Below are 27,128 nucleotides of genomic sequence, written 5' to 3'. Positions count from 1 at the left end.
GTGCAGGACATGTTCGCAGTCGTGCTTACGTTGTAGTTCTTGCTTATTCAAGGTGTAAATCATGATCATTACCTTATTAGCACTTTCATTTTATCAAATTAGCAATAACCTGGGCCACAAACATTATATGGGTTGTTATGTTTAGTATAAATCTAAATTAAATCAACATTTGTAACATATGTTTTGCTCTATTTTTATTTCAGAATGCTGTCGGGAATACAACACGAATATTAGTCGCTAACCCAAGTATCCAATAAAGAAATTTCTGAATTGAAATTAAACTACATACATTCTAATTCCCGAAAGAAAGATGTCTTTTGAAGAACTTTTAATGACACATCCTGAATATGCAGCTCAAAAACTTATACTTCTGTATATTCCTCCAATCCTTTTAGTAGTCGGAACATTCGGAAACTTGTTTTCGTTTATCATACTTTTGAAAAATACGAGAAAGGCATCCACATACAGCTATTTAAGCGTGTTGGCCATAATGGATCTTCTGGTTCTCTACATTGGATTGATGAAATTGTGGATAGCACAATTCATGATTAACGTCGAAGAAGTGAACAGAGTGTTTTGCAAAACAGCAGTATTCCTCGGATATATGTGCAGCGAGGTGTCAGTGTGGCTGATTGTTGCTGTTACGATTGAAAGAACCATCGTTGTGTTGTTTCCACTAAAAGCGCCAAGAATTTGTAATGCAAAGTACGCTAAAATTGGAATAATAAGCATCATTGTTTTGTTTACAGCCGTAAATCTCCATTTCTTATGGTCAGTGGATTTACATTATACGCACGGAAATAACACGGTTGTTGCAGAGTGTAGAGCAAAAGAAAACTTCAAATATCTCGTGGAGCATTTTTGGCCGTGGGTTGATGCTGCACTGTATTCGTTTTCCCCATTCGTCTTTATTTTTGTGTTGAATCTTTTCATTATACGAAATGTAATTAATGCAAATAACGCTCGAATGATGCTTCGGCAGCACTCGTCTTTAAGCGGACGTTCGGGAACACAAGTTCGACAGCGACAAGATCACGGGGAAGTCAGCCGACGGATAACATGTATGCTGTTGGCGGTCTCGTTCACATTTCTCATAACTACACTTCCAATGAATATTTACATTATCTATACCTCAGTGACAGAAACTCCGCAAGAAATTGGAGCTCTTGTCAAACGAAAGTTGATCGACACGATTTCTGAAATGTTGATGTACACGAATCACAGCATTAATTTCTTTCTTTATTGTGCGACTGGAAAGAAGTTTAGAAGCCAAGTACGTTCGATAATGTGTACATGTAATACAAAACAGGTCCTAAACCGTTTTAGAAATCGGTCAAATCGATCCTCTTTCGGTAGTCTTCGTGTATTCAAATTGAATTCTTCTAGAACGGATTATGTGAATTGTTCACAGTGTAATGACGCAGAAGTCCAGTTGTGAAGCTCAAAGTGACCAACTTTCTGACCATCTTTAAATTTAAAATATATGTTTAAGGTTTCCACTTCTTGTGTATATACTTCCGTTCTAGGTTAAATACAAAGGCTGTTACATATTTGTTCATGCTATTCTAACGGTCTGCATTTATGTTCGATTCGACTCTCGCCACACTCTAAACACACACTTAAACTGTTAAAAAGATATTTGGAAGCCTAATGAGGGATTTCGATACTCACTTGTGGATTAATTTAAGCCGAAAACAATCATTCAGAGTCAAGGAAGTGGATATGTAACACACATCCTTGCTACATCATTTTTTAAAACTATTATGGGAGGAATATTTGTCAATACATGTTGCAGTGTTATAGTTTTTCTAACTTGCAAATAAGATTGGTCTGCAATGGAGTATAAATTTGAATTTATGTACATGACCAATCAGTTTTATAAACATAAGTTTGATAAAAAAATATTAAAAATTGCACATCATGAATCAGTTAGAATATTGAAACAAGACTGTTTTCCGATTTTCTGTACCATTGACTTTGGGCGTGACCCAACTATATACCCAAATGTAATCAAAGATATGTAGATACACATAGGCTGTTGATAGAATATATATTTTATATAATTTAACACCAGCGACCATGACTCTACAAATTCCTTACAAAATACAAAACAACGTATCCTTATGAGTTTGCTAAATACAACTTAATAACTATACTTTTTCCCTTGGTTAAGTTATATATTGGGAATAGTGACCTTAACGTTGGGTTTGTCTTCCAAAAAAGCAGCACCCAAATGTACATTTTAGCATGCGTTAGCTTCATTCAAAGTTGCATAGCTTATACAAAAGTCCTATTTAATGTATAAGGCAGGACTGTTTTTTTTCTAAATTGGGAACAAAAGTATAATAGTATTGAACCCACTGACCCTGACATCGAATTCCACACATACCTATGATGTTCTAAGCTACTATATAAAAACACTTGTTATGATATACCCATGTAATTAAATAAAACCTTTTTTTCAAACTTTTTTCATTAATGACATTTACCTTGAAACAACTTTCCTCCAATGTAGTCTCAAAGTAAATGTTAACATAAATTGCCGCTTTCATCGTTACAATTTACTACATTATTTTATATCCTATTTTTTTAGCAGATTCTTTTCTATTTTCTGTAAAAAAAACATTGACCATGCATGAGCCTTTACATGAGCTATCTATATACCAAAGCTCGAAACCATACATTTGTTCTAAATTTAATTATTGATCGGAAATCATTTGGTTTTCTATTTTAGTAAGTCTTGAATGAAGTTGAAATTGACCAGCAATTCATAGCTACGTCTTGAGGTAAGCTACCGTAACTGCTAATATCATCACAATCCATCATGATGTCTAACATTGTTGTGAGGAAACCAGTTTTTTGAAGCACGAAAGAAGCAATCTTATAACAAGGAGTTGTGTTATAAAAAAAACAACTGGTGAAACGATTTGATCAATTTACTTTTTAAAAGTACATGTAATAAGTCAGGTTTTGTTGCTTAAAAGTATGATTATATTTCTATTTTTATTATACCATCGTTCCTTTCAAACAATGTATTTTTATTATATTTTATTGTTATACATTCACGAGAGCATTCCATGGTAATTGTTTAAATCTGCAAAATATAATATTAAGTAATATTTCCATATTTGTTTTTGAAGCTATGTGTTAATTGCAACAGCTATTTAAATTCTTAACAACTAAAACAAATATTATTCAAAAACATGTTTTTATTCTTTTAAAGTTTATATCTCTTTGTTAAGGTTAATTCATCAATGGTGAATTGCGCATTTTATTTGATATATACATGAGAGAATAAATGGACATTATCAAATTAGCCCGTTATGATACTGTATTTAATTTACTGATTATGTTGTGTTTATTAAAGACTGTACTAAATACGTGCATTAGGATCAGAAAACAACAGTTGGGCTGTTTATACGTATTCCGATAGCATGAGACATATTCTAACTATCCATTGCACATGATCTTTAATAAACATTTGTTTAATGCTTAAAGAAGAATACAGGACGTAGATGGAATAATGTGTTCGGTATATTCAAATTGAAATACAATAATAGAAATGTATAATAATTGATTGATAGAAAATATATGCATGCATGTATCACGCAGTTTTTCTTGCAAATAGCGGTATAGTTGAAGAGGAACCAATCTGCTATATAGATTTCGAAATTAAATAAAATAAACCTGCATAGTAAGAATCGATTATGGATAATTGTAAATAATCAATGCTTTGTGACACTCTCAGGAATGCTTCGGAGTAGATTCAAAAGGCACGCAATAGTTTCGCATTATTTTTCTGTATTCGAGTTTTGTCTGGTACTCACCGACGTAGGATGTATCGATCGACAAAAAATACTGAACACTATGAAATTGTCAGCGTTAGCTACAAAAACTCGCATTGACATCTGTTTGCATCATTTAATGTTTCTTCTGGTATTCAGTGCTTCAAGACAAAACCATCTGATGCTTCTCTTCTTGAAATAGGAAAATCGAAAAAAAAAAAAGTTTTCAAAACTTCAAAATCAATCTTAAACAGCTTTTGCAATCACAATTATAAGCATCCATTGCTTATCGCCGGGTATTCAATATATATAAAAATATATGCACATTGTGTCTTCACTGTCAACAATTTGTGAAGTTCAATGTTGTTACTTATAATCATTTCAATACGAAAGCTTGTAATCTTTATTTTATCTTCTTTGTTTATTGGAACTATATGACAATCCGTTAAAAGAGTACGAACTAAAAGGATAATACATCGTATTTTTCATTAAATTTACGAAAATAAACGGCATAAATGCCACGACAAATTATGATTCCAGTCGATGGTTTTATTTGCAGTTACACTTGTTATAAAGGAAAATGAAAGATACACGTAATTATAGAGATATAGCAATATACTTAAGTTTCAATTTTGCCTGTTAAGTATAAAACTTATTTAAATGTTAGCTTAAAACTTAACGTGTATCTCACAACAGCTTCCCTCTTCACTGCTATTTAAAGAAATATACATTTGGAGTGCTAACGTTAAGAATTGGCGAGGTAAAATATCTGCCTAGAAAGTACTGGGTGTACCATTTGTCATAATCTGTCTCTAGACTGTCTATAATTATTATTTTTGTCATAATACAATGCTTAGTCTTTCATTTAAAAAATAAACCTGGTTTTAGGCACATTGCCTAAACGACAATGAACTAGAATCACAAACATAAACAACACATACACATCACCATAGACCACACATTCATCAAAGCAGCAAGATGATTGTAGATCCGAGTGTCGTTCTTTGTCGATTTCGGAACACACGTCGGATCGATAAATAATGTTGCCTGCACTTATAAGTTATTGCATTATTAATCATTTTGAGTAAACAGAATGCTTACTGAGCTGCATCTTGCAGAAATATTCCAATGTCTGTATAAATTCTGTGTACAAAAAAAACGAATGCTTATAGAACTTAAGGCGCTTACCAGGTAAAGGCTATTCAATTAAGTTTCGATTTATAATGGTTGGAAGACAGCATGATACTGCTTAACAACTGCAAAATTAAGTTTTATAAAAGATTCATCCGTGTTCATCCTGAATGCTCCAGAAATGACTTGCAACCAAAAGACGCAAGCTAACTTTTAAACCAAATGTTTAATATAAGGAAATACAAATGTATGGGCAAAAAGTATTAGCGTTTATGTCTCTGTTTTAAAATTGGAATACCAAATTAAACTAATATTCAGTAGGCTAGAAAGTAACACATGACCTTACAATATCAGAACTTAATGATATGGTAGGCCATTTTTCTACAATTTACCAGTTGTATGGCTTGAAATAATGTGAAATTCAACAAAGCATTATTTCGTCCCTGCATGTGTTTGCGACTTTGCAGGTTTAGAACCTGATCTTTTTTTCTAGCAGAGTTTTTGAGTGCATTTTCAGAAAAGGGCTGACATAATTTTCTGGAAAACAATGGTTGTCTAGAAAAGAATGGAATATAATAGCATAGACCGATGCAGATATGGTTTGCTTTTAATTGCGGCAAATCAGATGTTTATTTACGAAGGAAAGGATGAAAATATTGAAAAACAATATCCCATCTTTTCCATAAAAATAACTATAAATATACTGTTTATTTTCCTTATTTATAGATGCTGAAAGAAGAAAACTTAAAAGTTAGCTCTAGCGTGCTTTCTTCCCGTGAGCGTCGGATTTAGGACGAAAACCTTGAAAAGTTACATTATCTTACTTATCATATTAGATTCCTATAATTATCAATTAACGTCGTTACTTTCAGACTATCAAGTCAGTAATAACATTCGATTTGTATGCTCAAATAAGATATGACATTTAAGATCGTTTGAAACGCAGATACGTCACAAACTGCCATAAACCAAGGTCACACTTCGTATTCATTTTCAAATAGTCGGATATTGTATGTTCGTTGCTTATGAAATTAGAACACCTTAAAATTAAAGTTATGAATTCGGGCACGCAACTACTTTAAATGGTTTGGGTCTTTGATAGTTGTACATTTCACGTGGGACTCATTTAATCGAGTGATTGTGTTAAATATAGTTATTAAATCTAATATTTAAAGGTTATATGGCCTGTACACAATTAGTAACGTAGATTATATATTATTTTACAGACTGTAATAATCACATTTAACTGCGAAATTAGCCTTAGTGTAAAACTTAATTAAACTAAAAGGCTATTGAAAAATTAAGCATTAAAATATATTCATAAAGAAACGTTGTGGATACCATCTTAAGTCGAAAGAACGAACTATGTGTTCTATGATCTTTGATTAGAAGACATCATGCAATAATGGACATATGATTAGTTCCAATCACATCATAGCAGTTTGCTGTCTATGGCATAGCAAGAATTTTCAAACAGTTTTCTTCATCCATGAATCCCGCCAGTAATTGCTTTTCTTGGTGCAAAACTCCAGCGGGGCTCTGTGCACGAAAGATGTGTATATTTAATCTCCAGTGCATTTATTTTCTATCGGAGTGATTTCTAACGAGATGGAGACGTCAATTCTTCATTATACACCGAATAAAACGTCATAACAAAACAAATCAAGCGGGGCTCATGTTTTGGAATTAAGAAATACAGTGTAATGTCCACATAGTACATAAGCCTTAAACTCTTTTTCCCCTGTTCTTAAACATATGACAATAACATTTAAACACACTACGTGTTAAAAACCCAAACAAGCAGTTTTTATCGGAAAGAGTCATAAATGGAAAACCGGAATCTTAAAAATCAAAATATGGAACAAACAATCAATTCACAATAACAAGAATGCATAGCACATACATCAAAGCCATGATAAAACAACCTTAAAACCCTTTTATCCGTATACCGATTGACGGAATATCAAGTATACAATCCGTAGTGTGTCTTGCTTTTAGTCTGTGTATGCGTATTAAAGAGCAATATTTACACCTCAACTTCCATTCCTTAAATGAACTGCCTTTCGGCAATTGCGTTTATCAATCGATGGACGCAACATCTTCGGATATGTTCGGATCGCAATTCATCGCACACCAATAAACATGAAAATTATTGATCTGTTATTGTTTGTATTGTGTCAGCGGATCCCATAAACTATAAATTAACATTTTAGAAAGTGTTCATTTATTAAATTTTACATATATTGTTGCCATATGTTTCAAGTTTACATTTAAAAGTGGTTTTAAGTGGTTGATCTATTCCCGCGTTATTGTGACGTCATTATAAAAAAGGTTTCCGGTTAAAGTCGGGTCGTTATATTTACAGAATGGGTAAGAAAGGTTTACTGAAAGTGTTTTTTAAAGGAAATGAAACATTTTATTTAACAATTATTAAATGAAATAATGAAATGTTGGTGTACATAATAACTAATGAATTGCGGGCTTGATGTCATTATCGGGGATATGAACGCAATTGGGCTGGTCAAAATACGCGAAGGACTCCACACAGCGTTCATACCCCGATAATGACATCAAACCCGCAATTCCTACCTTAAATCAAACACAATAGATTAAACATTATTTGCAAAATGTCCCCTTATTTGGCAGATTTTTAACAAATATAATGATTCTGTACTTACTAACATACAAACAAGTTGTGTTGACCATAGGGATGATATTATCGTTATTCTGTAAGTAAACACCAGTCATTGTTGAATCACTTAAGGTTGCTGAAAAGTATCATTGATAGAAATCCTTTTAATATAGTGTAACTATTTATACCATATGATTGAAAGAATAAATATTATTTTTACACTTTCAACGTGCTAAATATTTTAAGAATTTATTACTTCACTGATAAAAAAAAATGTTAAAGATACATATTTTCAAGTTCGTAAAGTAAATATTTTAATAGTGCATATATGTTAAATATTGCATTGATAGAAAAAAATATAGTTTATAGTAGATTGTAAATAATATAAAAAAAACAAAACGAGATACTATTGGCAGCATATTCGACTGCGTTTTGTTATCAGATTTTAAGACTCATATTATGTTGACTTACTGATGTCCATACATAGAAATCTGTACGTAATGTCGAAAACATTTTGTCAAATCGAAAAAGTGTTCAACTGGTCTTGTCGATAAAAAAGGTCAGCGTATCTGGTAAGTAAACGAACAATTGTGGCATGAATTGTGGAATTGATGTCAATATTGGAATATGAACGCATTTGGGCTGCTTAAAGTAATTGAAGTTCGAAAGAGCCAGCTCGACTGCGTTCATATTTCCGACTATGACATCATAACGCGATTATTACTTATATTTACTCACATAACTCGCAAAGTCGGCATTAAATAGGTTGACAAGACTACATGTTCTTGCATACAGGACGTGTGTTTCATGTGACCAGTGCTTAAAAAACCCGTCTAAGATGAGTGTAAGATGAGTCACGCGCAACAACGCGCCACTTCTTATTTCTTTTATTGTATGGTTTATGAAAAGTATATTATGCCATTTCAATAAAGCGCAATTCAATATATAAGTATGCAATACTTTTTATTAAAATTGAAAATAAATAATCGTTAAAACGCGATTTTTAGAGGAACTATTTGACGTTCATAGTGATTTAAAGTAACTGCGCTTTATGACGTCAGTAAACAACGTCGCATGCGCTTTTTGGTGAAATGTTCAAAAGAGCGTTTTATACGTCATTTTCCTCACAAATTGATAATTTTAGATATGCAAGAAAAAATATCAATCATGCCTTACGCGCGTGTCCTCGGGGCGGATTTTTCAATCCGTACCGGTAACACATGATAGATACTTATAGTCAAATACGTACAATGGATTTTTCATGTACTAAATTGTATGCTAATGCAGACAAAACTTACAAGCTAGGTTATTTTGAAGAAAATCGGGCTAATAGAACAGGATATCGTAACAAATGTTCTCTATATCATAGTATATGAAAACGCTGCAATTGGAATGTTAATATGTTCTGGGATAATTGAGCAAAACTTGAACATAACTCTACACTTGGCTTTCTTTACAGTTTGATGGCAAACGGAAAACTTCTCAAGCAGAAGTTGACCTGCCGATCCATCAAATATGTATGATAAATATAAGAATAAGACAGCTTGATAAAGCGTCTGGATGCAAACAAATACGGAAATCATGATGCAAGGAAAGCATTCTGTAGAGTCCGGGTGATACACATTGCGCGTTGAGCAAAATAAATCGGATTTAAATTTCCCAAAAGGCAGAGATAAGAAGGAATGTTGTTGTTTTTCAAAAAGCATTTAGAGAAAGTATTATCATAAGTATCTTGTGTTCAGAGGTTGAATAAATGCAATAATGTCAAATAAAGCTAAGACACTTATACACGTTATATCGATCACAAAAGAGGGTAATAACACCTTGTTTAATTCTATTTGATTGCCATAATTATTAATTTACATCCTTGGTTTAAGACTTTATAGCTTTTTATAGGATTAGTGTGTACACTCAATGAGTATGGATGAGTTTTGATGACATAGATATAGGAACGTTATAAGCATCGTGTAAACGCCGATATCGGACATAATCAAAGACACATGGTGTCCCTACTCCCATATATTGGTCTTTGCCTAATCATGGAGAGAAAACAGGTTGCTCTTCTTCTATAAATGAGAGCTAACAAGATTCCTTTGCTAGAAAACATGGTTAAATCAATAGTCAACGTGCACAGAGGTTTGAAAGTATGGAATGTGTTTAAAGTAAAGGCGAACGCTGAAAGAATTCAACAATATGTCTTTTGAGTAATTTCATATCTTTGTATGTATTTAAACATTTATCTACATTTCATTTAATAATCGAGACAAATGGCTTGATCGAACGCATCGAAGAGCCACAATTTTTTCCCCTGGAGATGAACTATATAGTTTACCTTTCTTTAACTTTAAAAATTGCTTAACGAAATATTGAACATTCTCTCTAACCCCACCACATACCATCTTTTATGTAGTAGCATTTACTAGTGAAATGTTGTGAAATCAGACGTGAAAAATACAATGTACTTGAACTAAAGTAGAGATATGGATTTTTTAATCCGACTCGACCTCTTATGTTGGCAAAAGGTTAGTCGACCTCCTATCTTATTAACTGGCTTATGTTGACTAACTGATGTTGGTAAATAGAAATCAGTTATGTCGATATCATTTTTGTTAAATCAAATAGAAGTTCATCTAGTCTTGTTGCCAAAGAAGTCGGCATATATAGAGTATTAAGGACCAAAAGAACATTATGTAGAGAACTTGTTCGTATATAACTCGTCAAGTCGGCATCGAAAACGTTGACAAGACTACAGTGTTAGATATACACAAAGCATTTTCAATATGTCCCACTAGTGCATACAAGGCTTTAAGTTTATTGAAGCCATTGGAAAAACTACAGTAACTAAAGAAGCAAATGAACTGCAGATCAATTAAATATGCATGATTAATAAGGTAACAAGACAGACTGATACAGCGTCTGGATGGAAATGAATAGGGACATCACGATTAAAGAGAAACTTTCTTTAAAGTTAAGGTGAGATATAAAGCATGTTGAGAATTATAAATCTAATTAACAGCCCCCTAATGGCGTAGACATTGCGTGGTTAATGCTTTGCAGCAGAAAAATATGAAAAATACAAGAAGACTCTAGATTAAGAAAAATAACGCAATTTGGGAAATAGTTGGTATCTTGTTTTCAAAGGTTTCATATATTAAATGAATTTAAACGTATCAGATTTCCTCATGACACTTTGTTACTGCGCCCTACATCAGACATAACGCATCTCTATCACATGAGCGAGATTAAATGCATTAGAATAAGTTTGTTTCTTAGTTGTGTTACATTTGCTTAACTCTTGGTACAATAACTTCTTACGAAACTTAAGCGAGAAGATAACCCACTGCATTTTGGTTCATATATCGATTGTTTCATTATGGATTGAATGAACGAGTAACCTTTGTTATAACATTTTTGTGACGATTCATTGTTTTATTGTACTCCATATGGGTTATTGGATTGCGTTCTGTACTTTATTTCTACTTACTGTCCAATATTCAAAGAAAGGACCGTCAAATAGTTTAATACTGGGCAGTCATTGTGCAAATAATGGACAGTAATTGTTCTAATAATGTACAGCCATAAGAAATAGTAGTATGGTAGAATCAAGACATGTGTTGCTAAACTTGTTTTTCTTGTATTGTGTACAATTATGCACTTATTTGAAGAACAATAACTATAAAAGCCTTTTTATTGAGGCTACAATAACTATAAAATGATATATTTATTAACTTTTAAAGGTTGTAACAACTCAATGGCCAATGAAGATGTGACTACGCAAGTTCACATGACATTGAGTATCAGCGGGGTGATGAGATGCGCGATAAAGTTGTTTTTGGTCATACACATTCTTCAGTAAGTTTTGACTGCCAAGGTCCGTAATTTATATAATAATATTTGGGGCATATACTAAGTCTGCATATTTGACGTGGCCACTTTAAACCCGTTATCTTTTTTTGAATATATACACACGTTAGTTTGATATTATGCCTAAGACTATTTTGTTTATTGTACAATTACCTTACATCACAAGTTTAATTTTGTTAAATATTGAGACAAATACGAGTTTAATTATCGAGAATCCCAACGTTTACTAATAAAATTATTTTGATGTATGTACTGTCTGGCTGTTTTTATATCCCGTTCAGTATAAGTTAGAACGACTTATCATTGTGCCGTTGTACTGGGTCATTATAATCCGTTTCTGAGGTTATTGTATCACAAAATTCAATTTAAATTGATATTGTTTCTAATGCAATTGTTCATGCGACATCTACTATCTTTTTTTGAGTCTGTCACATAGAGCACGTATGGGATTGCATTATGCCAAGATTATAATCCAGAAATGCTAGAAAAGCAAAGCTCACTGTTTTACTTTAATCGATGACAGTACAATCCAATGAACACAATGTTCGTATGATGGCTATTTAATAAGGCGTTTACCCAAATCATTGATAATAAAGATATTTTGTTGCGAATGTGGTCAGTCTGTGTTCTCTATTACATGTTTTTTGTTTCTCGTTTAGCGACTGTTATGCCTTAGTAGTGTGCGCATTTGTTTAATGTTTGGTTGCTGTACTGGTCCCTGTAGATTGCGTTGCATTTATAACAGACATTCAAACTCAAAATAGAAGACAACACACGTTTTCGCTTATGTTCTCGACTAGAGGAGAATAAAACCTGTGTTCTTTTATTGACGTGGTTTAAACAAAATGTGGCCTTTAATGTGTCAGATATTTGGGTTTGAATGAAGTTAATTCTATTCCAATTTATATGTCATCCGTACTCATTGAGTGTACATACTATACTCCTATACAAAAGGTCTTATAAAAATCATTGATAAACACAGCTAGTTGTTTATATAGAATGTATGCACTGTGTTGTTTGTGGGGCTTTGTCCTGTTGTTCTATCTTTCTTCTGTGTGATGTTTTTGTCATTGTGTTCTATGTCTTTGGCGTTTACCCTGTGCCATTAAACGGGGGCTATATTTAAGTATTTCGCTACTGAGCTTGTTTCTATAGTTTGTCATATAAATTTTAGTAGACTTAGGATGTTAATTATAATTATAAGTGTCAAATAGAATAAAAAAGCATAACTTAATTTGGCTCTTCTCTGGACATGCGTGGATTATTTACGTAAAAGCATTTATGCATTTTTTTGAAAACAAAATGCTTTCGATAATACATTTCCCCATATACATCGTGTTTCTCACAATTTACTTCTGGAAAATGGATAAATGATTATGATACTGGAATTCTTTGATTTCCATGCAATATCTTTGTCATTCGGGGATGCTAAATAAGATTAATATTCCTCAACGCACAACACGTGTCACTTAGAATGCACACGATATTATCCCTGTATTGTAATTCCCCTATTAGTGTTCATCTAGACACATTATCGGGCTGTTTTTTTACCATATTAATCGTCCACATCTAATGGATCATCAGTTTAATTGCCTTTTAAGAATTTCAGATTCGGTTCAGACTGCCATAACGTAGAACGCATCTGCACATTTTAGCAACATATTACCGCTTCTATAGAAACGTTATTATCTCAAGTACAATTGATATCTAATATCACGTACGAATTGTTAAGTGCATCTTAATTTTAAATATACTAAAAGGCTTTTACTTGTTCTCAGGAAAATATCAGTATTGCAAATAAAGCGCATATGTAGCCATGTAGTATAATTGTCAAATTGTTTTCTGCTGACTTAGCAAATTATATCAAAACGAATTGTTATAATTATGTTGACTTATTTGAAATGTAAGAAAATGGATGGCAAGATTTTAAATGTCTACTTAACATGTACATAGGGCAAATTTCAATAAGGGTTTTAGCTGGATCTTAGAACAATATAGTTATCCGTATTCCCTGATAAAAAAAGGTCAAATACGTCGCATGAAATAGATAATTTCATGAAAACTTTTTTCCTCTGTTTTCCCCTCGACAAGGACAAAATCTTACAGCATATGTTAAAATTGTTAAACTCTACCAAAAATCAATAAGTATATCTGAAATGGGCATTGTGTTCAGATATTGATAAGGAGTATTTTGCATAGTACAGAAACAAATCAGTAAGGGTTTACGATACATGTATGAGTAACTGACAATGGCGGCATTTCTAGAACACTTATTCAATCATTACCTGCTGCCATTTTCAAAGCTGTCGAGTCTACAAGGACGATCGTGTTATGTTTCAAACTGATCGATCATCCGACAATTCAACACTAGAAAATTGAACGAAATCATGTACTTTTTGCAACAAAAACTTACAAATGGCATCTGTCTGCAGCGAATTAATATGTTTCTTATGTTATGCAATACTCTTTCAAGAAGCAGTCATTTGATGCCTCTCTTCTTGAAATAATTTCAAATCGATACGTTTTCAAAACTATGTCAAACTCAATGTTAAATAGCTTTTCGTAACACAGTTGTCGACTTTGTGTTTAAACTTTCGGCTAATGGGCTAGTTTCTGTAAGTTTTCATATACATATCCTATTGCTTACACTTGGACAATACACGCATGTTCTTTGTGCCCTTAATTTCTTAAATTTGTAAAGCTAAGTATTATAACTTTTAAGTAAGTTAAAACATTAGCTTGTTTTCTATACTTTATCATATTTGTTAATCGGAACTGCAAGTAAACGAGTTATACGCTTGTATAACTAATATGATAATACTGTAAGCTTCCATTGCTTAAACCAATTGCAGTAAATGCTTTTGATATATTCCACGTTGCACGATAAAATATATTTGTAGTACAGCGTGTTTTAAATGTATACTTCAATCCATAACGTAGTCTAAATTTATATCTTTTTTTAAAAATAATAATTTTATATCCCAAATTTTCCGATTAGATTTAGGTTACATGGTTCTTTGACAATTTCCTATATGTTTCTCAATCTCAGACGCAGTTATCTCAATGGGCGAGCAGCGGAAAAGTGAGCTTCGAATAACTAGTAATAGGCCCGTCTTTACTGCTCTTTGATAATAATAAACGGTAGGAGTGTTTTTGTTTCAAATGTGTGGGGGTGGAATGTCTGCCTATAAATGCATTATTCGTCTCTTAAAGTTTTACAATACATACATTTCAGTAAAAAGGTGCTGTTTCCTGTTATCATTTTAAATAATTTGTTGGTTTTTTTTTTGGTACCCCTAATTTGAATCTTCGTTCGGGTTCAAACCTGTAACTGTTGTATATGTTTCGATGCAATATCCCTCGTAACCACATCCTACTTAAAACATAAGCATGCTATTGATGCTATTAATCGGATATTGTTGCAATGTGTAGAACACTGGAAATTGTATCTATTTCTACCATAAAGGTTTTTGTATTGTCTTTACGATCGAAACTGCTTGCATACAATACATTTAGCATATTTTTCAAACTGAAATGTGACTTTTTTACAAATTGAGTGTAAGGTATGCATTGAAAAATTTCAATGAGCAAATATAGGTGCTCCCGCCACATGAAAAAAAGAACGAAAATTGTGTCCTGTGATCTTTGATCGAAACACAAGAAGTAATAATGGACATATGCTCAGATCCAATTACATGATGACGATTTGAAGTCTCATGGGATAGCAGAAATTCCTAAACAGTTTCCTTCATGCATGAATCCCGTCAAAAATTGCCGTTCTTGTGTCAAAATATAGCGAGGCTCAATGCAAAAAAGATATTATTCTCCCGAGCTTTTCTTTCCTATCGGAGTAATTTCCAAAAAGATGCAGACGTCAATTCTTCGAAGATTCGAGATCGACTGAACACGTCATATCAAAACGAAGTCTGTAGATGTGTATTTAAACAAATAAACACACGGATAGCATAATTTGCAATGTATCACAATATTTTGCAGATTTTGAACAAATCAAAAATCTCTTCCTCTTCTTCCTGTGTCGTACAGTATTGCTTGGATGGAAAACGTGTGTTAATCAAAAGTCAAGTGTTAAATGTTTAAGCAAACTCTTCGTCAAAACTATCTTTGATTTTTCATAATTTTGGTACATTTCTACCCTTAATTATATTTTATTTAATAATCAAGACGAGTGCCTTGATGCAACGCATTAAAGAGTGGCAAAGCAGCCAAGTTAGGTCCGCTCTACTGTCTGTATATCGCCAAAATGTAACTGCATAATATACATGGCTGTAGTACAACTCGATCTCTTATAAATAACATTTGAATCTTGTTCTTATATAACTAGCATATAAGTTGACATTTAGCAAGTTGACAAGTGTACATGGTTATATATACAAAATGGATATTTTTTCTTTTATGCTAGTGCAGACAAAACTTACAAGCCTTTCAGTTTATTTTGCAGAAGAAATGGAAAACAGAACTAGTTATCGGAGGAATTTATAATCAAATGTTTCTTTATATGATAACGTTGCTATAGGAATGCTAATTATTTTTGTGATAAATTAGCAAAACTTATACAGTTACACTTGGCTTACTTAACTGTTCGAAGCCAACTCCAAACAAGCAATTGAACTGCCATTCCATTGAATATGGATAAAATATATGAAAACAAGACAGTCTGATAAAGCGTCTGGATGCAAATTAATAGGGAAATCACGATTAAAAGAAAACCTATATGATATATAATGCGTGTTGACGATATAAGTCTCATTTACAATCCCGGGAAGCCCTTGAAATTGCGGGGAAAATACTTTGTATCGAAGAAGTCCAGCGGATTTATATTTTTTACAAAAGAAAAACGCTTCTAGGGAAAGGCATTATCGTAATTTTCTTGTTTTCAAAGGTTGAATAAATGCATTAATGTCAATGAATCTAAAAATTTCTGTAAAAAGTCGGATGAAGCTAAGCTACTTGTTTAACTATAATTGATTCTTATAATTATTCATTTACGTCCTTGGTTCAAGACTGTTAAGCTTTTAATAGGATTAGTGTTTACACTCAATGAGTATGGATGAATATTGATAACGTTGGTATTGAAACATAATAACGTCGTGTAAATGCCGATATCGGTCACAATCACGTATGGCTTTTCGCCAAGTCATAAAAAGAAAACAGGTGGCCATTTCTATTTCTGTTGGAATGAGAAGTCAACAGGTTTTCATCTTTGGAAACACATTACTTTTTGTTTACCTAAAATGTTTTCTGTAATGTAATGGAACTTACAGTGATAGACCCAACAGTAAACATCAAACAAAAACGCACAATTCTAAGGCGTAATCAAACTAACAATGACAGGCTGCACACGCATCAAAATATTTTAAATAATTGATATTTTGATAACTGCCTTAATACGTAGCTAGCATACATGTTTTTGAACTTATTCGTCATTGGTTTTCGACTTGTTCGGAGGCGGAGATCTATTTTCCCGCCTTCCAAATAATCAGGGCGCCCGCTCTAGGAAAACACTTTTATGCAGTTCGCTGTTAACAATGATTTATGAAATACGTACAGTTGTCTTTTTACAGAATAATGGACTTGTTTATGTGACAGACGTAACATCGATACTGGTTGTTTTAGCAATATATTAAGTTTCAATTCAGCTTAATGATACAATATAAATTGAAGTGACACGTCAAATAGCACAAAAGCTAAAGCGTACAGACATTGTTTAAAGGCTTAAGGCTTAGGCGTACCAACAGAAACTGAACGAGGGACGCACAACGTACAACAACCCAAAAAGACAGCAAAATTGCTAGTGGCATTTTGATTTAGGTTTCACAACTTGATGTCCAATTGTTTTTAAAAGTGTGTTCTTTGCTAAATAAATGAAAATTAATGTTGTTGATTGGTAATTTTGACATTCAATGCTAATATGTGCGGCATTGATACAAACATCAAAAGTTAGCGTTGCCTCGGTATCATAAATTTACAAATGCCAGTTTTTTGTTTATTGATTTCCCTTTGTTAATAAAGGCATTCAAAGAAATACTGTAAACTAATGCTCAACCTCAACAAAATGAGAGAAAAATAATTTAATTGACACTATAATAATTATTTAATATCTATCCGTGCAAATGTTAATGAAGATGGACTATTTTGAAAATAACTGTCCCAAATAGTAAAACCATCCAGAAAGGCAGTGGGTTCACCCTCAGTAAGAAAGTTGAACAAATTAACGAGTTGTATCGAACTATTTTTATCAATAAGTCTTTCTTCTTGACCTCTTTTACTAGAGGTCAAATAACTGAACCACTCTTATTTATATGTCACGATTTTACGTATCAGTTTTCCTTAGACAACTTGCTAATTTCATTCTGCATCAAATTCAAGTGTTAAATCACTCTCAGATGTTGCCTGAGTTATTGGCATTAATAACGTGCAGAAAGTTATTAATTAAACGAGTTTTAAATAATATTTCACTAAATAGAGAGAATTTATGACAAATACGGTAAATGTACTTTTCAAATTTGCAATATCCAGGTTCGAAGCCAAAGGACATCGTATGCGAAAAATTGTTCAGAAAACACACAGTTACTCTATGTTATTACAGGTACAAAGGCCTTTTTGCATGAGGGTCCTTGATTTCAATACTCTCTAGCACTTCACCACTAGAGACAGGGTATCCTTTGGATTGTCGGCATATTACCGCACAAACACTGTCCCTGGATGACTACTAGTGATTCTGCAAGACAAGTTACACAAAAATATATATCATTATGTAAAAACATAATTTCACAGTTTTAAAATATATATAATTCAATTAGCATTTATATTGACTACGCATCTATGTTAAAAAACTGTAACCAAAACCATTTCTGATATTTTCTATCATCCATTACCTTAATTATCACAAATCAGTCCTGATATACCTTTATGCTCAGGAATTCAATGACTATGATTTTGTTTCATCCAAATTAAGATTATAAAGGTGTATTTACTTAACATTGTTGTACTTGTTTCGTCCTGTTATTGGGTTCAACAGTGTGTTTTTTAGAAGTCCATCCAATAGGCTGGGTTACCGAATTGGCTGGGTTTTCAATAAGCTGCGGGTTATCGAACCTGGTACCTACCCCGGGATGACTTTTGGACAGTGGCCGCCACTTCTTCCAATGAACACATCTCTACGTTTGATAACCACCATTTGAACTGCATTCAGTTATCTAAGGTTAATGAAAATTCAAACAAAACTATCATATATATAGGTCAACAATATCAACATTTCCAAAATAGAACTGATCAACGATTTCAAGTTCATAAGCCATATCAGAGTAAAAACACTCATATCTGATAGTACTTGCTCGCGATTGTTACACATGAGATTTTATTTGATTAAAACGATATACTGCATGATTGTACTGGACATCAGTGTTGACATTTAACGTTTTCCGCCATTTTGACTTCTGGTTCAAAATTTTCGCACTTTTAGCAATGTAAAACTATCAGTTGTCGGTTATGTGTTTATTCCCCTGATGGTTTAAATGTTCAATATGACGTACTTTTCTACAATAATCCATCGTTGTATAATATTTACACATTTGTTATCATGTTCAGAAAAAAAACCGTAAAGATAAAAACAATAAATTCATACGTTTAAGCAAAGATGTGCAAACTTGTTTGATAACATTTAACTTGTAGTATGAACTATAATTGAATGTTTTGCCGCAATACTGTACGTTTAATTCTTAGTGCATTTTTCAATGATCAACGCCAATTTATATGCAACTTACAATATTTCCAGAAATAAAAGTTTTCTTATCTTTGTGTTGTGATTTCGAAGATGAATATCACTTTATATTAACTTGTTTTTGTTTAAATTTCTTCAGCAGAAACAACAACTACATTTTTTTTAATTATATTAGACGAAGCATGTGTTTGTTTATAGAACTGACGTCTGATAACAAAACTTTTAGATTTAAACTGTGCAGACTTATCAAATTATCTCTTAAACAAATAATATTTCTAACTTATGTATTTTAGTCTATAAGAGCTCATCTTCATAATTATATTGTATTCATGTGCATTTATTTTCATTCGCTATCAACATTTCATTTTTATCGAATATATAATACCTACATGGGAATTATGTGATATTTGCACGGCCTCTGTATACGAGGAAATATACCTCTAAATGTAATTGTGTCATGTTTGTGTCGAGTAAAAAAATACATGTAATAGTGATTTAACCATACACGTACTATATTCCGAGCAATTTTACCCCACACCTTTACTCGACACAAGCTTGGCAGTTGTGCAGTCGATTTGTGTACATTTTTGAAAGCAACTAAAACAAGTAAAATGTATCTATTTCAGTTTTTTTCTTGACGAACACTATAAGGAGTAAACCCAGTACTAAGCAAATTGATAAAAAAAAACGGTTATGTGCATTAATTTAAAAACAAAATGTAGATTCAAAAGATACTATCATTGGTCGAATAAAAAAAAAAACGTTGATGACGTCTAATTACGGGCAGGATTCTTATAACGACATTAACAAAAATGTACAGCATAAACGGCATGCCCCTATTTCAAATAACTCACAACCTGGGGTCGCATAACAAACTTAAATATTTCTTAACACAGGTATGTTTTGCAATTAAATGTTGTTGTTTTTTAAAGGCATTTATTTTTATTTCAAAATAATCTCAATCCAAATATTAAACTTCGGTTATTTTTTTTTTAAAAAGCAATGTCATATGGCCCCTGTCAAAAATGCTTCTAAGTGTTTGAGAATGTACTTTTTATAACATTATAACTTTGAACAAAAAAATGCGCAATGGCTTGTTTGAATTAGATATATGTTATACTTAAGTTTCTGTATTGGTCGGTATCCGATTTATCATCAAATCGATTCCGTTTTAGCGACACTAATTTATATATTTTTTTGGTTTTACTCAGAAATAAAACCAATCAGTTACCTTGGAAATACTCATCTTATCTAAAAGCGTTTTGCTTAAGGTGGTCGTATCTCATGAACGTGTTTTATTCCTTAATAAACATAAGAAGGACTTCATGCCATTGTTAGAAGTAAGCCAATTATGGAGGGAAAAGTAACCGAACTTAATAAACCAAGCATAGCGTCTTTCAGAAAGCACGACATTCCATTAAATATTTCCAATCAACTTTCTCACTTCAGGCCCTTATTCTGTCTCATCTTTGGTCTGAAAAAGCCACATATTAGATGAACACTGTCCACATCAAACATAGCTTAAACAGTTTCTGATACTGCAAAACGTATACGGAACTGCCATGAATATCTTGAAGCTCAGCTTTTCCCTACGTTTCTCTTCTTCTGCTCTATCTTGTTTTCCCATTTACCTGACTACTCTATAATGATTCTCCTTGATATATTTTTATCAATAGTTATCTGCATTTATATTTTCGTTCCTTTCCATTTAGTATCTTCAATTATTTAGTTCAATCTTTACAACATCATCCATTTTACTATCAAGAGCAGCTTGAATGAAGACAGAAGCGACGCTTTGAATAGATTTTAGGCTTTTTCCCTATACCCATCTACATCAAAACTATGTATAGAAGCTCAATTAATTTGGTACAGATTTTTTTGGTTGTATGTATAATGTAGTTAAGCCTAGATGAATATGTAAATGCGTGTATGCATAATGTTGTATCTTAATAGGAAATAAATTTTAGTTAACACAACAAGCCATAATGATGACACATCATTTTAACAGAATTTTGTTTGTTAGAAAACAAGAATTTAGCAAATACTGTCTACAAGGTAAATCTCTTGCTATAACAGGACACGTATAAGCAGATGTTTCTGAGAGCAACGTGCTGGTGCAGGCATTTATATTGTTTTAGGACTGGCAATAACAACTATATGGACTATTTTTTCAAAATATTTATTTATTTTCACAATTCCTACATAATGTTGAAGGCGTATAGGGATTGAATGCGTCCAATATGCCAGATTTAGCCGCTTTGTTATTAATTTCATTATATTCTGTTGAATAAAAAAACAAATCGTCAAGCCAGCATGCATATGTATTTACCCTCACTAGGTTCTTTATAATATATATAGCTCTTTCGTCAAATGCAGTTATGTCAGATGAATTATTTCAATCAATCACATTATTATTTGTCTGTTGTTGTGGAACAATTCATATTCGTATGTGTTTCAACTAAACAAACAACGAAAGCAACTGTCTTCTTCGAAATTGTATGAAAGCTTCTTTTGTATATAATGGTAATGCACTCCCTTCGACTTACATTATGTCACCTTTACAAATTATAACGCGACACTTCGCCAATTGTATATTGATTATTTATTTTCGAAAACGCTGATTAGTTAATAAGTGGTAAAATCGTTAAATGTTTGACAACATGTCGTGTTATATTTCGTTCAATCAATATATTATTCGTCGAAAACACTACATCATATCATTATCAGTAAATACCGTATACGTTTACTTACAAGTGCAGTGCAATGCTTTTGTTAGGGATGCTTAACTACCTACAACTAGCTCAAAATAATAACTATATAATTAGAGATGCAATCGGAAATATTCACTCAGCATGTTTATTTCGATCAAAACTGTCAAATGATTATAATCAATTTTATTCATTACCATATCTTAAGTGAAAATCCAATCCATTTAATCAACACTGATTCTAAATTATCACTTAAACAATTCTTAAAATAAGGCCTACGAAATAAAATGTCTTGATTTTTTTCACCTTGTAACGAAAGTCCAAACCTTTAAAAGTGTGTCATTCCAACATTTTATTTGGGAATAAGAGGATTGGTAAATTGATGAACACAAGGTGATCGAGGACTTGAATTAGCAGTGTAAACTGATTTTGTAATGTATGAAATTTGGCAGGTGAATGTTGGAGCAAGAGCTTATTAAGACAGCTAGAAACATAAACTGGAGATATTCTTTTGTCGAAGAGAAAAGAAAGGGGGCAAGTGGTTGCCATGGGGTATAATCAAACTGTTTATAGAATTAAAATATGTTAGTAAGGCTAATGTTATTCTGGATATGTTTTTAAGATTATATAGTTGAACTGGTCAGTGATGTCTTGCGATGCGAAAAGGAATAATTGAAGAGAAAAAAACCCTGATAGGTAACTCAGTTAGAAACATAAACTGAAGAGATGGTTTAACAAGATAAATTGCATATCATCGTTAAGCAGAAAGGTAAAGAAGTGATGTGTTTCTTCTTTCTGTTTTAACTAACACTTTCTGTGTTTTTCCAGTTTTGTTCCCGAATCATTTAATTTGTAACCATGCGTACACAGTTTTGCATGCGTAACATTTTACTTACAGTCATCTTTAAAGTAGGGTAAGATGTATGTTTAAACGCTAAAGGAGGAGACCAAATATCTCTCAGGAAGGATTATTATTGAAGGAAGGAATAAATGAAAAATGTATTTCACAAACAATGTCGTATAGGTATTATCGTTAATGTAGGCGTAGAAGAGAGGAAAAACCGAGAATATAAACCTTGCTGTACTCCAGAAGTTAGTGAAACGATTTCGCTAAACGTAAATAAAAGTACACTTCTAATCCTTTACAACAAAACTGACATAATGTAGTTCACTCTTTATTTGTGACAATTAAACGTTTCATATTTTACCTCAGGACAATATTTTGTATCAAACATATTGTTAACTGCAACTGACAAGTGTTAAATTGTGTATCCATGTTTGCCTGGGGTACTGTTAGGTAAAAGAAGCAATTAATTGATTCATTTAAAGATGTACTATTACTCCTAAATAAGATTTAATATATCTAACACAAATGTTTTAATATACCAAAAAGGATGAACAAATGTCGAAACAAATGGTGCTTATGAAGGATACCAAGTTTTATTTGAAAAAAAAAATGTGCTGAAAACACCGTATTGCTACCTTATGAGGCGATAGTAGATCGCAGTAAATCTTTTGCATCCACCAATCATTGAATATATTTGCGTTTACAGCTATAAAAAAACACGGTTATAATATTGTTATCAGTAATTATATTTTCCATAAATGCATTATTTAGTAAGGTGTTGAAGGTTTATCACTCAAAATTTAAGTTTGTTACACATATGTATGTATTGATTTTGATAAAAGTGTCAGTTTAAATGGATAACTGAGATAATTTACGAAACCATTTAATAGTTTGAGACTCAAATTCAAAATTAAATCAGTTAGTGAATATGGGCAAGGGATTGATTGTGACTCTTCAATATAGCTACAGTAATGGCAAGTGCAACAGTGTCAATTCTTTCCAGTTGTATGCTTTTGTTCCAGAATATCTTAATTTTGTTCATTTATTCAAGTGAAAAAGACATATTATTTAGACTTCGGACTAAATACGGACTAAAAATCACGCTCCTTTTTCCATTTCAATTAAAAGATACCTAAACATTACGCTGGCTAAGACAATTGAATCATATTGGCCAGAGGTATTTTAAGCTATATTGCTACTCCAACCTTTTTCAATCATTGAATTTATTATTATAAGATTTTTAAAAAAAACAAGTCATGCAGACTATTAAGGCAGTATGCGTTAGTATTGGTTGTTTTTGTATTGAGAGTGAAATTGCGCTAAATAATAATGTATGGATTTATGAAGAAAGCACTAAATTTGACACTTCGATGTTTTTTCCATTATTTATTTGGACCATTAAAATCAAAACCTTTTTTTCCTGGAAAGAGGATGTACTATTGTTATCAAAACCGTTACACAGTAAAACACATGACACTTTTGACAAAAAGCGACTGTCTATCCAGCCTATTCACAAATTATTTTGAAGTTTATTTCCGGAAACGTGATTAAGCAATGGCCAACATAGTTTATGGGTTCTTTGAAATAAGGTTGTAAAACATAAATAACAAAACAACAAACAGTTGAATAAAGAAGTGCTTAACTGCGCTAATTTGAGAAAAAGACAGAAGCAACAACAAAAATAATATTGAACTGTGTCGTGTTAACAGGAAAGAGTCATGAACATGAGCATCGTATCCAGATAGTACGTAGTTGTACCAGACAACATACTTGGTATCTGAGTAGATTCGGTGTATAATACTCAAACATGTACACTACTAGTATTGTAGAAGCCTGGTGCTAGCTACATAGCATTGCCAACAACAACGTCGATTCAGGAAGTTAGATCATAATGAAGTAGGAATAGAAGTGAGCTGAGCTTTATGAACTTAACTAAATACCTAGTACCTGTGTAGCCACAATGAAATTTGCTTTGTCTCAGATCTGTGTAATAGTGTACCAGCACAGTCGCCAAGACCAATCATAAGAAAGGCAAGAAAGCCGGAATATTCGAAAGAGATGATTTATTTGGTGGTTTAATTTGACCGACCAGCAAATAAATCTTATCAAATTGGATTTCTTTGCTGATTAGCCTTATTATATAAGTACTTAACAAAAACACTAATTTATCGGACAACATTATGTCTCAAGGATGAGAATAAGAATGATTTGAATTGATAAGTTACAGACTGGGCAAGCCTCTTCTCGTTACCAATGTATACACAAATTACCTACTGACATACATTGAAACACTAATGATTTTATCTTCTTAAATTATACGACATTTATTTTGCTTTATATGTCGAATTTGCCTTTACTCAGATTTAACATCTAGATTTCAATATATTTCGTTTAAATTGCAGAAAACGGTGATTTCTTCACAACAATTCACTAGACAGTGTAACATTTTGATATTTAGTCATTTAAATCCCCTTTAAGCATCGCTATAATGTATTATTCGAAGGGTCAAAGTTTAGTCTTAAGAATACAATGTAAAACCGAATGGCATCACATGACAATAAGTCTCTGCTCTAAGTCTCGTATAAGGAAATAAATCCTTCAATGATAACATGTCTGAACGTGATAGGCGGTAATACTAACATTAACCATGGCGATAATGTTTTCAATATAGTGTGTCTTAAAGTGTCATTTCTCTTGTTCGGTGTTGGTTTGGCCATCTGCCTTTAAACATAATGTTAATTTCTAGGCAAATGGATTGTCTCTGGATTTTGAATAGCATTTTTAACACAAAGACGTGCGCTACTGTAGAAGGGTAACCTGCGGCACACCCTGCTGAATTTCACTGAAATCAAATTGAATTAAACAGTTTCTTTATTTCGTCGACTATAAGCAGTTTCTTCTCTTTTGTATTTGTTTATGTTTATTTCACTGTTTGAGAAATACTCGCCATCTTAATAAGGCTTTTTGTACACAAAGCTCCCGGGAAAGCTTTAAAAAAACGAATGAAACATGCTTTGTACTGACATTACGCTGTAATCGGTTTCTTTAAATGGCAACAAATTAATGGCATGAGTCTGATGATGAGTCCTTATTCAAGATAAAGGAAGATTCACGTTTTATGAAAAACGTTCTGTGAAGTATAAAGAGACATAATTACCTTTGGGCAATTTAAAACACATTGACAATCCCAGAGTGACATGGAAATTGCAGGAAAACTGCTTTGCAGCAAGCAGGGCAGACACATACATTTATCATTAATCTCCGAATGTCTCAAGATGAATAAAAGGGCATATGTTTGCAGAAGATGCGATTTAAGATTGGATATAAACTACCCACCTAATTTTATTCTTTAATATTCACAACCTACCAGTTCCCATCGCTATCAATAAAAAGAATATTAAACCACTGAAGCTCATTTTGCTTTTGACGTTTGTATTCCGTGATGATATTTGAACAAAGAAATACTTACTTAGAAGTTTTGAGACACACTAGTGTCTAAAGTCTCGTTTTATACCTCTTTCAAACGCTTAATTTATATCGATATTTTTTAAATGTCTTGAAGGACAATAGCAAAGTTCAAGCTTCACACTCACTTTACGGGCGACTTGTACTGGGGCCGTATTCAATATACTTCTTAGTTAAAAATATTCCTAAGTTTGTAATAAAATTTCTTAAATAAGCATTTATTTCCTAAGTTTTAACGTTTTTTCTTATGTCTTATTCAATAAGCATCTAATGTAAGAAATTTTCTTAGTTTGCCTTGAAACTGCCAATTTTCCCCTTAAATATTGAGGAATTACTGTAGGTACCTTAGACTGTAAGAAAATTTCTTAAATATGGCGGCATTATATTGAAAACTCACCGCAGACGATCGATATAACCTCTTTTCTTTGTAAATTCATCATCGTAAGTTAATGTATGGCATTTTTATTTCGCCAACTTAATTCTGTAATGATTTTCGTTTGAAAGATTCTATTTACAGATGGTACGGTCGGTCAAGGTCGTTCAATCGGTGATAAACACTGTTGCCAAAATTTAGCGTTTTGTCAGCTCGCAACACATCGCTAGAAAATACGCCATGAGGGAAAGTCATTGTCGGTATGTGTTAATCATTATGATGTTATCATTTTTTTCTAGATCACCTAGGTTGAGTCAATAAAATTAAAATGTATCGAATTCCATGGGGTCATTATTTAACACAGTTTAACGAATGTCAACACTGCTGAAGGATTTTTTTAACGTTTGTTCAATAAATGTTTTTCCACTGAATTTCAATATTTCATCTTGATGCATAACTTAATTGTTCATTTTGTGTGAACTTATTCATACCAACAATTCATGCTCATTTACAGGAATGATGTACCACCTACTTCCCTGTTGTGTATTTAACCCTGTGGCCTCCGTAGTTGTGCTCCAAGTA

The 27,128-nt window shown here is 32.4% G+C and overlaps 1 protein-coding gene across 1 annotated transcript; it reads left to right on the top strand.

Moving 5' to 3' along the window:
* Positions 1-310: 310 nt before the first annotated feature.
* Positions 311-5,708, top strand: LOC128244246 (probable G-protein coupled receptor 139). The gene is made up of 2 exons (XM_052962266.1): positions 311-1,273; positions 5,643-5,708. Exons 1-2 carry the CDS (start codon positions 311-313, stop codon positions 5,706-5,708), a joined length of 1,029 nt encoding a protein of 342 aa, XP_052818226.1.
* The last annotated feature ends 21,420 nt before the right edge of the window (positions 5,709-27,128 follow it).

Source organism: Mya arenaria, chromosome 8 (assembly GCF_026914265.1).
Source record: "Mya arenaria isolate MELC-2E11 chromosome 8, ASM2691426v1".
Classification (NCBI taxonomy): Eukaryota; Metazoa; Mollusca; class Bivalvia; order Myida; family Myidae; genus Mya; species Mya arenaria.
The sequence above is the reverse complement of the archived record's forward strand: the minus strand, read 5'-3'. Positions and strand labels throughout refer to the sequence as shown.